The sequence below is a fragment of the Hordeum vulgare genome, chromosome 1H (genome assembly GCF_904849725.1).
Source record: "Hordeum vulgare subsp. vulgare chromosome 1H, MorexV3_pseudomolecules_assembly, whole genome shotgun sequence".
NCBI lineage: Eukaryota > Viridiplantae > Streptophyta > Magnoliopsida > Poales > Poaceae > Hordeum > Hordeum vulgare.
In genome coordinates, this window is record NC_058518.1 from 479,493,216 (window position 1) to 479,505,768 (window position 12,553).

A 12,553-nucleotide genomic window follows, 5' to 3' on the forward strand; every position below is an offset into this window, starting at 1 on the left:
AAGGGGAGAGAAGGGGATTGTGGGGTTTGCGTTTGGTCTGTAGCGGAGGGCAGGGGTTTAGGCGACCAAATGCCAAACACCAACTGATCTGATTTCTGATTTCTGAGCCCCGACCCGACCTCGGCGGAGAACGACGACGAGCCGGAACTCTGCGGCGCTGTCGGGGTTCCTCCGCCCCGACGCGGCGTGGGCCGCAGGCTGCGGGCCAGATGGGCCTTCACGTCACGTGGCCTTGCCGCATCTGACGTGTGTATCTATGGATGGAAATATTAAGATGGGACTGCTACGCGTCCAGCGGTTGATCCGCATGAAACATCCGCCACCTCAACGGCCGATCGATGTACGTGATCTACCTTCTGACACGCGACTCGATCGCCTTCTTCGAATCGTTAATTCTTAAACAACATTCGAGTTACAGAAGCAATCGGTTTGTTATAGAATAACTTTACAACATAGATGAGGTTGCAAAAATCTCTTCAGTAGAGTTTATGTTGCAGAAATTTTTTTGGCAACAAATAGCATGTTGCAGATTCTTTTTGAAAAGAAAGATCAAGTTAAATAAAAACTTTTGCAACAAAGAGCATGTTGCAGAGTTTATTTCAAACAAAGATCATGTTACGGATTTTTTTTTGCAACAAGGATCATGTTACAGAAATGTCCCTTGGTCACAGCAGCACTATCACTGTAGGACTAACGTCGTGCCAGCAACAACTCCCGTGGCAAGCAGGTGGTGGCCGATGCATCTTGTTGCAGCAACCCACGACACATATGCCCGGCTTGCAGTTGTCGCCATCGCCGACGCAAGGACGGGACGGATCATGGACAAGCTCCAGCTCTGGTCGGCCCCTTCCTACCACGCGTGTGCACCCTGGCCTGAGTTGCGTCCGTGTAGCACACGCATGCCGCGAGTTTCACCTAGCCCTCATCCCTCTTTGTAGACTTGATTTGGAAGAATGGAGTGCGTACAGGACTGAGGAAGGAAGAAGATGGCTAGGAAGTGGAAGGAGATAAAGTTGAGTGCATGTGGATGAATTGGATGGTACGTGGCTGAAAGGGGTTATGTGACCGAGACGGCATTGTGTCCACACGATCAAACGGATCGGACCATGTATGAGGCAATGGATGCGAAAAAGTTATCAGCCGATGAATAGAATCATTCCCCAAATATTAATGGTAATTTTTGGGATTAATGTCTCAAAAACAAGATAATTCGTGGGATTAAACAATGTTCATGTTTTTTTGGGAAAAATCACTTTTTATAAATCTAGTGTTTTTTCTTCCAAAAACCAAAAGGGATAACCAATTGAAAACTATTTTTTTTTAAACTATGAACGCTTGTTAAGCCCTAAATGCAACTTGTCACATAATGCAGCACATAGCAACTCTCATGTCAAAGTGTGACTCGTTGCGATAAGATGGTGGGCAAATACACACATTGAGCAACACGAGCGAGCAACTAGGCCGGCCCGATTAGCGTCAAGCCTTATTACTGTTATTATTTCTTTGCGGCTTCCTCAACATTATGGGTCTGACTTTTCAAGTTTTAGTAAGGTTCCAGAAATTTCTCATCTTGTTTTCCATTTTCATTTTATTTTGTTTTGTTTTCTCTTTGGTTTTTACCGGTTGTTTTTTTCAGGGGTTTTCTTAATTTCTTTATCTTTGTTTCTTAAAGGTGTTCATAGAAAGTTCTGAAAAATGTGCACAAACTTCAAAAAATGTTAAGAACTTATTTAAAAATCATAGGAACTTTTATAAAATGATGATAAGTTTCAGGAAAAAAATTAAAAATGTTCAAAATCTTTAAAAAAGTGTCAAATAAGTTTTTGCCACAAAATGGCAATTCTCGTAATTGCCAAAAACTAAGAGTGGCGAAAGTGAAATGTAAAAATTTGAGTGGCATAAGGAAAATTGGCAAAACCTAGAGTGGCAAAAGAAAAAAATCCCAACTTAAAACGTGTTCACTTTAGAAAATACATTTTTTCGTGTGTGTAGGAAAAAAAACTATACAAGCGATACGTACAAAGGAACCACCTGACGGCATAAACTACCATTTTCAGTGATAAATACAATGCATCCTACAATATTCTAAAAGTGGAGTAACTAGCCCGGATACCTTCTACTCCCTCGGCTCCTAAATAATTATAGTTGAAAAAAAACTAGTCTAGTTTTCTTCAATTATAATTATTTTGATACAGAAAGAGTATATGTCTTTCCCGGGAAGGAGGTGTTTGGAGGCTCTCGGGGCACGCTGGGAAATAGTGAGCATGCGTCGAGGGGGAGCCTCACAGAACGAGAGGGAGCATGATATATTTTTTCTCTTTGGTGATATGTAGGAGACTGGCTAAAAATGTTTCCAATAAATCAATGCAAACTAAAGCACACATAGAGAGAGCATTGCATCTAAAGCGCGTGCACTATGTATGTTGTTTCTTAATTAATGTGGATGGGTCTTTTGGTTCTCACTCAAAAAAGAATGGATCAGGATTTGTCATTCGTAATAATCTTCGGGAATTAGTGATGTCGGTCTGCTCTCCTCGATCCTATGTGTCTGACCCTTTTATTAGTGGGCGTTTGGCTGTCAGAGAAGGCATGAAGCAAGTAATCTTTTTGGGTCCCCAGAAGGTTATCCTGCAAACTGACTACCCCAATATTGTTGATCGATGGAAGGATCCCCAAAGCCCCAATATGGATGATGTTCACATTCTGAATGAAATGAAGACAATGTCTTGCTCTTTCCAGAAATTCAAGCTTCTTTACGTTGGGCGTGTAGCAAATTCAGCGGGCACATAGATGCGCAAAACAAGCTCTTAACATTACGGCGAAGCAATATTTTGATGTAATACCTGGCTCATGTCTGCATCTTTCCAGTCAGACTGTAATTCGAACATTTCATAATAAAGGTCGGATTACTATAAGACAAAAAAAGGAGTACTTCTGAAGCAGCCATAGTTGTTTGCCCTTCTCTCATATGTCAATCGCTTCTGAAAGAAGGCGCATTTTTTTATTCTTCATCATCGAAGTTAAGAATTAAAATACCATCGGACTCATTCTGACGAACATGCTGGGTAATGACAATGACAAGATGGATTCTTTCAAGGAAGATAGGAGGGAACTGATGCGCTGCAACATCGTCAAAAGTTTGATTCTGGAATAATGGAAAATGCGAGCATTTTCAGAGGCACAAGCAAAGGCAAAACCCAATCAAGTCTTAGTCTGGAAGAAATACGGAAAAGATATGTCCACGCTAAGTTTCAGAGACTTAAAAACCTAAAAGGCACCAACATGTGTTGAACATCTATAATGGACACTATCTTATGATTGACTGCTGAATATATGTACACTAAGAGCATCTTCAACAATTGCATAAAAACTTCACGTCCAATAAAAATTATAGCAAGTCACCTGTAGCATTTTTAATATGTCGAGATCAACATTGCTTTAGCAGACGTCCAAAAAATGCATGTTTAAAAAAGCACGCTGTGCAAATTATAAAGCACACACAATCCGGTGCCTAAAATATGATGCGCGCGATAGCGTTTTTCAACGCGTGTCCAAAACTTGTTGACGCGCGCAGTATTTTACATAATCTGTTGGAGCTGTTCGGCGTTAAAAAAAAGACGGATAGCTCTTTTTGACGCTTGCTGGAGATGCTCTAATTGAAGTGGCTAAGAGCATGATTAATAATATATCCAACTGTTGGCTATAAGCCATCGCCATGTCATCTATAGTTCATCTTATAACCTACATTTGATTCAAAAAGTGTATTATTTTTTTTATTATATGATCCACCTTTTACTCTTACAAAGTGCTTAGGAGCACGTGCTAGAGCTGGCTATTAACTAAGAACCCGTTTACCTTCTCTCTCCTTTTTTATTTCCTTCAGCTAAGCAAAAATATACTAATTTATTTTTTATAACCAACTGACTTAGCTTTATTGAACTTACTCTAAGCATCCGCTCTTCCTGCACATTCATAGTGTTTGCGGAAAGCTTTCACAAGTCACCACGTGTTTGGTTGTCTAGCTGACACATATTACTACTTGTCAAGCTAGGAGTTTTTTATTCACTTTCATTAAGAGCACGGTTAATAATATAGCCACTTAATAATATAGCCACCTATATGATGTTGTCATGTCATCTATAGTCAAGCTTATAACCAGCAAATACAATAGTTAGCTATAAAGATGTGTTATTTTATTGATATGTGGCCACTCTCACATGATGCTTAGGAGCACGCCCGTGTTACAGCTAGCTCTTATTTTACAGCCGGCTCACCTTCTCTCTTCTTCTCTTCCCTTCATGTCATCATAAAAATAATATTTTAACTCTTATAACATGTTTACATAAGCTTATTGTACATGCTCTAACTATCCAATTGACATTTACGGCTGGAGGCCCATGGAAATATCTGGAGCTGGGGGCAACGTAAAAAACACACAGGAAGGAGAGCAACACCACTCGCCGTTCGCGTCAGTTCTTCGTCAGCTGCACTCACCGCCCATCACCGCCATCTACCACCGGACATCGCCAACTCTCCTTCGTGGCTCCGGCTGCGCTTTCATCCCCCGCCATCTCAGTTGTTGCCGAAGTGGTTGTCGACCCAACTCCTTGAAGAAAAGTTACGCCGCCGTCCGGCGGAGGATGATTCGGCCAACATCCGATGCGTGGGGAAGCTCCTCACGGGGCATCGCCCCGACTGTTTGGTGGCAGATCTCCACGCTCGCCGCATGTTCCTACCTTTTCCCGTGCTGATGGTGGCACAATGTCCGTGATATTTGTGACGTTCCTCTACGACGATCACGACGTGTCATCCCGTCGTTCCCTAGCGACTGCAGTGCACATCAGCGGCGCCCACACACGCAACACCAATGATTTTCACCACAACCTGTAGAGATTGTGCACATGCAGGATGTGTAAGGGCAGGACCAATGCATCGCCTCAACTAGGCGCCCCACGGGCCAGCTAGGCTCGGGTATCAGGGATCGCTGCCTCGCATGATACTTGTGTCGCTTGCAGAAGAGGCGGGTCCTTCCCATAAAAAGCTACTCCATCCGTCCCAAAATAACTGTCTTAAGCTTAGTACAATTTTGTATTAGAGCTAGTACAAAGTCAAGACAGTTATTTTGGGACGGAGTAGATCAAAAGGAAGGAAGAGCAGGATTAGCAGCAGGCCCGGTAGATGCGTGTGTCTAGATGAGGAACGAAAAGTAAAATAGATAGGAAAAATAAAAGGGAAGAAGAAAAATGGGACCCACAAGGCTGCTACTGCTTCTGTTGGGTGATAAGGATGTATAAGGGCATGTACACTGGGTGGCCTCAACCCGTTGCCCCGCAGGTCCAGGTAGGTTCGGAGTTTGGTTCGGATAAAAAGCTATAGCCTCACAGAGGACGGTGTAGCCTGCAGAAGAGCCAGACTCTTCGGCAGTGAAAGTTGGGGAAAAAAAAAGTTAAAACAACCCTGATGCATGCGAGGAGAGATACAGACACAGGGGAAGAAAAACGGCATGCATGTGAAAAAGATGATGTTGCTAGATGTGGTCCACTAGACTGCAGCCTCTGTTGGACAAAAATAATTATAGACGATAGTTTCAATAAATTTTGCTTAGTTTAAGAGCTGGAACAGCAACAACGTGATGCCTCCATTGTACATGTCCTAAAACCATGGCTTCACATATACAGTACAAGCCTACATGAAAGGTATGAGACCATCGTATACTAGTGCTTTTATTGTTCATGCCCTAAGTGAACAGTTGCTTTTTGTCAAGGTCATCATAACAGGTGGCATAGCAATTTGTTTAGTTTTATTGCGGGCCTGAAGAAGATTTGATGGTGTTTATTGACTAATGTTGTGATTGCTATCGTGGTTGTTGGTGATTGAATTAGCAACAAAATGGAAAAATTTGAGCCAAAGTTCAGCGCACTCCTTGGGCTCATGATAGTTTAATAGTTGAAATGTATGATATGACGGAGCAAAACGAAAACATCTGCAAAATAGAGTTTGGGATTCAGAAAGACCGTGCTCATCACTATAGCGTGTTTACGACTTAGGACACAGTTGTTGTGCCTAATTGTGTATTGCCATTACTGACACTGTATTCGAAATTTACTAATTTGAAATACGCATGCTTCATTGCTTACTATTTTCTTCCAATTATCCTAGTATATGATTTGTACTGTTTGAAGCAGGAAACAATAAAATATCCGCATGCGCAGTAGACATACACACTGAAGAACAGCAAGATCAGTTGAAATTAGTGATGGGCCTTAGGCCCATAAGAGAATTTCAGAAAAATCTTCAAGGACCCATGTAGGTGGTGGCAAGACAAGGTAGTGGAAAGTTTAGTCCCATCCTGCTAGTGGAGGAGAAGTTGGACCCCTTTATAAGGGTTTCTCTTTCACATGCTATCGGAGAGTGAGAAGAGAAGGTGCCCTCGCGCACTCCTCCTTCGTCGCCCGCCTCGACACGGGTTGCGGGAATGAGCCGAGCTCATACCTACGCGCTTATTTTTGTCGGTCAGGAACGGAGAATACGTAACGGACACGGCACGATCCGAGACGTCGGATCGTGGGCTGTTACCGACTCGGACGTGGGTTCAGCACACGTCTCTCCGGCCAGTCGCCTATATAAGCAGGCTAACGCCTACCCTAGTTGTTACGAGAATCAGATCACATCTGCCTCACGCGTTCGTTCCTTTTGCTGCTGCTGCTGCCGCCGGCGACTCCGTCCCATTTATCGCGTACACGGTCGACGGGAGAGCAGGCCTCCGAAACCCCGCCTCTCCGGTTCCTGTACGGGAGAGGGGCGATTAGGTTTTTGGTAAGCGATCACGCGACTGCTCGCCTCCGTTCGTCTGCTTCGTCTACGTCCGCGTCGTCCTCGTTATCGCCATGTCTTCACCATCCGAGGCCGATCGTCTCGCCCTTGTCTGCATAGATGTATCCACTATATGCGTAGTATGTGCTAGGCTAGCTCAAGATCAGTACATCATTAACCTAGTCAATGTCATGCTAGTTATTATCTCGTGGATTAATATACTCGAAAAAATTGCCTATTTACTCAACGAGATCCACCATCAAGAATCATTTCTTCCTCGGAACACATGCATGGGGCTATAATAACAGGGCATTGAGTATGATGTTGCTCATGCAACAGGATGAACTGGACATGCACTGCCTGAAATAGAGGATCTACCCAGAAAAAATAGTATTGTCACGGTCACCTGACATGGCCAATCACTTGATAGTTGATACTGATTTCTACCGTTTTCAAGTTCAAGCAACATATCTACATAACGATGCACAATTGCCCTACTTCCAGCGGTGGACGCGCTGCTACCGTATGATGCTCCAGAATCTTCGTCCACCACGTCAATATTAGCACACAAAGTAGCTGATGATAACAGGACTGAGATCCGATGACTTGCTGTGGATAAGTCATCAGTGAACAGTACGGTGTCTGGACCGTATGATCAAAGATTAACCAATGGATCTTCGTGAACAGTATCCAAGCTACAGTGACCCATGTCCATGATAACACACCTGCAGGCCCATCGTTTCTCTGGTATACCCAGCATGGAAGTACACAGTTGAAATTACAATAGAACAAGGTACGAAAAACTAAATTACATTTTCATACACAGCATGGAAGTACACAGTTGAAATTACAATAGAACAAGGTAGAAAAAACTAAATTACATTTTCATACACTGCATTCACTCGAGAAAAGAAAAGACTAGCAATAGATGACCCGTCTGGGGACTCAAGAACAAAGAAAGGGTGAGTACAAACTAACTAGAGTCAATAGCAAAGTAGCAAAATGTTTGTAACACTGGTGAAATATGGCTAAATAATGCACGTATATGTTGCGAGGGAGTTTGTTCCCGCCTGAAGGTATCAAAGTAAAGACGGGGTCAGTTTTTTTTTAAACAAGGCAAAATATTTGCTATTTTCATTGATTAAGAGAGATTTGAACAAAAACCCGTAAGGCGGGAGAAATGGGTCTACTCTGACCGCATTACATTACACGGGCCTGCAAGCTTTCAAATACGAGCCTCCTCCTTTATCCCAGTAGTAACCAAGGTCATCATTATGACGGTATTCCTGAAGACTCTTGCATTGCGCTCATTTCAGAGTTCCTAGGAAACAAACATGAGCAAGGAGGCCAGAGCCATCCCCGAGGAGGGGGGGGGGGGTATCCAGGGTAGTGTTGAACCACCAATCCTTAAAGCGTGCAAATAGAAAGTAAAATCGCAAGGTGTATGCAAGATTTTGGATCTACTATGGTGTGTTGACCAAGAATGATGCTATCTACATTGTAAATATGCTTAATTTGAATTCCAAGCAATCTTTCTCCATCGCTTATTGAATACATTTTTATTCTAATGTGAAAAAATGAGATGCAAATTGAATCCACAAAGACAAACATTGACTATCCTTAGACAAGAACATATTCCAAATTAATTGTCCTCAAAGATGCTGAAAAATCACTACAATAAACCAACAATGACTCGCATATAATGAATGAAAAAAATACAAGGACCTGCATGAACATGACAACTATACGCACAAAAGGTTCCCGCGACTCTGGTGCGTTTGCTGTTCGCATACTTCCCCGCATGGATTGGCTAGCTGCATCATGGAAACACGGTAGCCGACCTGCCACGTTTCGCGTGAAATCACTCGTAAATTTTGTAAACATTGGTTCTTGTAGAAATGTAGTTTGAATGTTGGATTTACAAAGTAGTACTGACGAGCAAAAGAAACATAATATTTGTATTCTAAGATTCGACAAATAATGACTAACAGTGTATGAATGAAAGAATTATTCGCAAGTGAAGAACAATGAAAGAATCGCCTAAGCTATGTGGAATATGAACACTGCATGCAGCATGAACTGGGAAATCATGACGACTTGCTGCGTGTCAAGATGTCATGGAGGGTCCGGTCCGGCACGGGGATGAACTTGACGGCCCAGCCGATGGGCCACGACACGGCGGCGATGGCGAGGCAGACGCCCCACTGCCCCAGTCCCAGCCTCTTGGTGCCGGCGAACCTGGTGAGGACCTCCACCATGACCACCTGCAGGACGAGCGTGATGGCGATGATGGCCAGGAACATCCTGTTCTTGAGCACCCCGGCGAACACGTTCTTCTTCTCGATGTCGCGCGCGTTGAACTCGTTGAACACCTGGCAGAGCACGAAGGCGTTGAAGATCATGGTGCCGTTGGCCTTCTCGTCGGTGCCGAAGAGGTCCCGCCCCCGGTACTGGAGCGCCAGCAGCACGGCGATCTGGAACGCCGCCTGCGCGGCGAGGTTGCGCCACATGGCGTTGCTGATGAGCGGCGCCGTGCGGCCGATGGGCGGGCGGTCCATGAGCGCCTTGGTGGGCGTGTCCGTGGCCAGCGCCAGAGCGCCCATGGTGTCCATGATCAGGTTCACCCACAGGAGCTGCACCGTGGTGAGCGGCATCTTGCCCGTGGTGATCGCCGACACGAAGTTGATGACCAGGGCCGCCACGTTCACGGTGAGCTGGAACTGGATGAACTTCTGGATGTTGTTGTAGACGCAGCGCCCCCACCGCGTGGCCGTCACCACCGTGTCGAAGTTGTCGTTGAGGATGATGATGTCGGAGCTCTCCTTCGCCACCTCGGTGCCCTGGACGCCCATGGACAGCCCCACGTCGGCCTCCTTGAGCGCCGGCGCGTCGTTGGTGCCGTCGCCGGTCACGGCCACCACGTGGCCCTTCTGCTTCAGCCGCTGCACCAGCGCCAGCTTGTCCAACGGCAGGGAACGCGCCATGACGCGGATCCTGTCCACGATCTCGAGCTGCTGCTCCGGCGACATGGCGCGGAACTCGTGCCCCTCGATGACGATGCCGTTGGGGTCGTTGCTGGATATGATGCCGCACTCCTTGGCGATCGCACGGGCCGTGAGGATGTTGTCGCCCGTGACCATCTTGACGGCGACGCCTGCCTTGGTGCAAGCTTCAATGGCGGCCTTGACCTCTGGCCGGCACGGGTCTTTCAACCCGACGAAGCCCAGTAATGTCAGACCCTCGTCGTCGATCTTTGATTGCTCGGTTCCGTTGACTTGCTTGTAGGCGAAGGCGATGCACCGGAGGCTGCCGCCTGCCATATCGTTGATCACCTTCTCAAGGTTCCTCCTCTGCTCTACACCGAGCTCGCGTGCCGCTCCGTCCGTGTCCACGTACATGGAGCAGCTCGCCAGCACCATCTCCGCCGCGCCTTTCCAGTGCGCGACCACCCCGCCGGTAACGTTGTTCTTGATCATCACGCCGCTGCGCTTCTTGTCCGAGTTGAAGGCCTCAACGTGCAGCACCTTGCAGCTCCTCTTCAACGCGTCGGCGTCCATTCCGAGGTCCGCTACGGCCCACGACAGCAGCGCCTTCTCCGTCGGGCTGCCTGTTATCTCCGGCGGCGACACGTTGTCCGGCTTGTAAACACTCCCCGTGGTGTTGAGCCCAGCTCCCTGGCAGAGCAAGCTGACGACGCTCCCGGCGATCGCCGTGGCGCCTCTGGGCTGGTCAGTGCCGACCCAAAACTCTGTCACCTTCATCTGGTTGAGCGTCAGCGTTCCTGTCTTGTCGGTGCAGATGGCTGTGACCGACCCCATTGTCTCGCACGCCGACAGGCGGCGCACCAGCGCGTTCTCCTTCACCATCCTCTTCATGGAGAAGGCGAGCGTCAGCGTGACCGCGAGCGGGAGACCCTCGGGGATGGCGACGACAATGATGGTGACGGCCTGCTGGAAAATGACGACGAGGGAGCTGAACACGGCGTCGAAGGTAACGCGGTCCTTGTTGAAGAGCGGCTTCCCTTGGTCGTCCTTGGTGCTGCCGGTGAAGTGGCGCGCGGTGAGCACGGTGAAGACGAGCACGGCGACGGCGACGCCGATCTTGCCAATGCTTGAGGTGAGGCGCTCGAGGCGCTCCTGGAGCGGCGTTGCCTCGGTGTTCTCCCTGGTTATGCTGCTCATCATCTCGCCCCACAAGGTGTCGGTGCCGACGGCGGTGACGAGCATGCGGCCGTAGCCGTCGATGATCTTCACGCCGCCGGTGAGGAAGGGGTTCTTCTCGGCATCGATCTCGACGGGGTGGGGCTCGCCTGTCATGCTCGACTCGTCCACCTGCAGGCCGTGACCCTCCAGGAACACCCCGTCCGCCGGCACCGAGTCGCCGATCTTGAGCATCACCACGTCGCCGACGAGGATTTCGAATATGGAGACCTCCTGCCTCCGGCCGGCGCGGACGACGGTGACGGCGATGTTGTCGGACTCACTGGCCAGCTTGTCGAACCTCTTGGCCTGGCTGTGGTTGCTGACGGCGGACACGGCAGCGACGAGGAACACGGCGAGAAAGATACTGACACCGTCATACCAGCCGTCCTTGAGGCCGTGCTCCTTGATGCCGAAGCCGAGGGAGACGACGGCGCAGACGAGGAGCACGATGAGGAAGACGTCCTTGAGCGCGTCCCAGACGTGGCTGAAGAAGCTCTTGGGCTTGGGCTTCGGGTACGTGTTCCCGCCGAAGGACTCCCTGCGTCGCCGAAGGTCGTCGCCGTCGCCGTGGATGCCGCGGTCGGCGTCAGACCCCAGCGCGGCCGCGATGCCGGCGCCGCCCCCGAGGCGGCGGAAACAGTCTTCGCGCTTCTCCTTGACCAGACCCTTGAAAAGTTCGTCGTCCGCGGCGACAGAGAATGCGGCGGCGTTGGCGTTACCTGACGAGAAGTCAGCGTCGGAGTCGCTGCCGTCGTGGTGGATCTTGATGGCGACGTAGGAGGAGGTGCTCCGTGGCAGGACGCCGGCGGACAGGATGCCGAGCCGCGCAAGCCTGTGGCACGTCCGGATGACGTTGAGCGCCTTGCGCCATTGCCTCCCCGGCTGCCAGGACGAGGACGGGGAAGGCGACGTCGACCGGCGGCCCACGGCGATCAGGACGTCGGCGCACTCCATGAGTCGTGCAGCGCGCGATTGGAGGAACCAAGCGAGAAGGCTGAGGAAACAAGAGGGGTGCACGGATCAATGGATGGATGCGACGGGGAGGAGATCGATCGGTCAATCAAGAACTCGTATGGCAGGACGGATCTACTAGCTGGGAGGATCAATGGGTGCTTAAATCGGGGAGGGAGGAGGAGGAGGAGGAAGGTTCCTGGAAATCAAGCTGGGAAACGCAACGAAGACGCACTACCTATGAACCGCCTCGTTTTTTTTTTAGCAGTAACGGCCTCGGCATTGCCTTGCCGTGGATCGGGGAGTGAGGTGTTTTATTTCTTTTGAACATAGTACGCAAGAGGTAGTTTGTTTCGTGACGATAACGCAGCAGAATTAAAACGGACCATGCTAGTTTATTGTTGGTCAGTTAAGGCGCCGTGTTGCATCGTACGCGGTTCAGAGTTGCAGGGGAAGCGCGCACGCACGTCACCGGACGAACCTTCTTCACCATGCATGCATGCACAGCACTCCGCCAATACAAATAAAAACAAACTTTGTTTGCGTGAATGCTCTCCAAAAGTTGCAACGTACGTACGTATTTTACA

At 48.4% G+C, this 12,553-nt stretch overlaps 1 protein-coding gene across 1 annotated transcript; it reads right to left on the reverse strand.

Moving 5' to 3' along the window:
• Window positions 1–8,685: 8,685 nt before the first annotated feature.
• On the reverse strand, window positions 8,686–12,204 carry LOC123416442 (calcium-transporting ATPase 7, plasma membrane-type-like). Its single transcript, XM_045106798.1, has one exon. It carries the CDS (start codon window positions 11,967–11,969, stop codon window positions 8,901–8,903), a length of 3,069 nt encoding a protein of 1,022 aa, XP_044962733.1. The 5' UTR covers window positions 11,970–12,204; the 3' UTR covers window positions 8,686–8,900.
• Between the last annotated feature and the right edge of the window lie 349 nt (window positions 12,205–12,553).

Excerpts from the sequence above, each read along its gene's own strand:
- LOC123416442 (XM_045106798.1), bottom strand. The coding sequence starts at position 11,969 with ATGGAGTGCGCCGACGTCCTGATCGCCGTGGGCCGCCGGTCGACGTCG.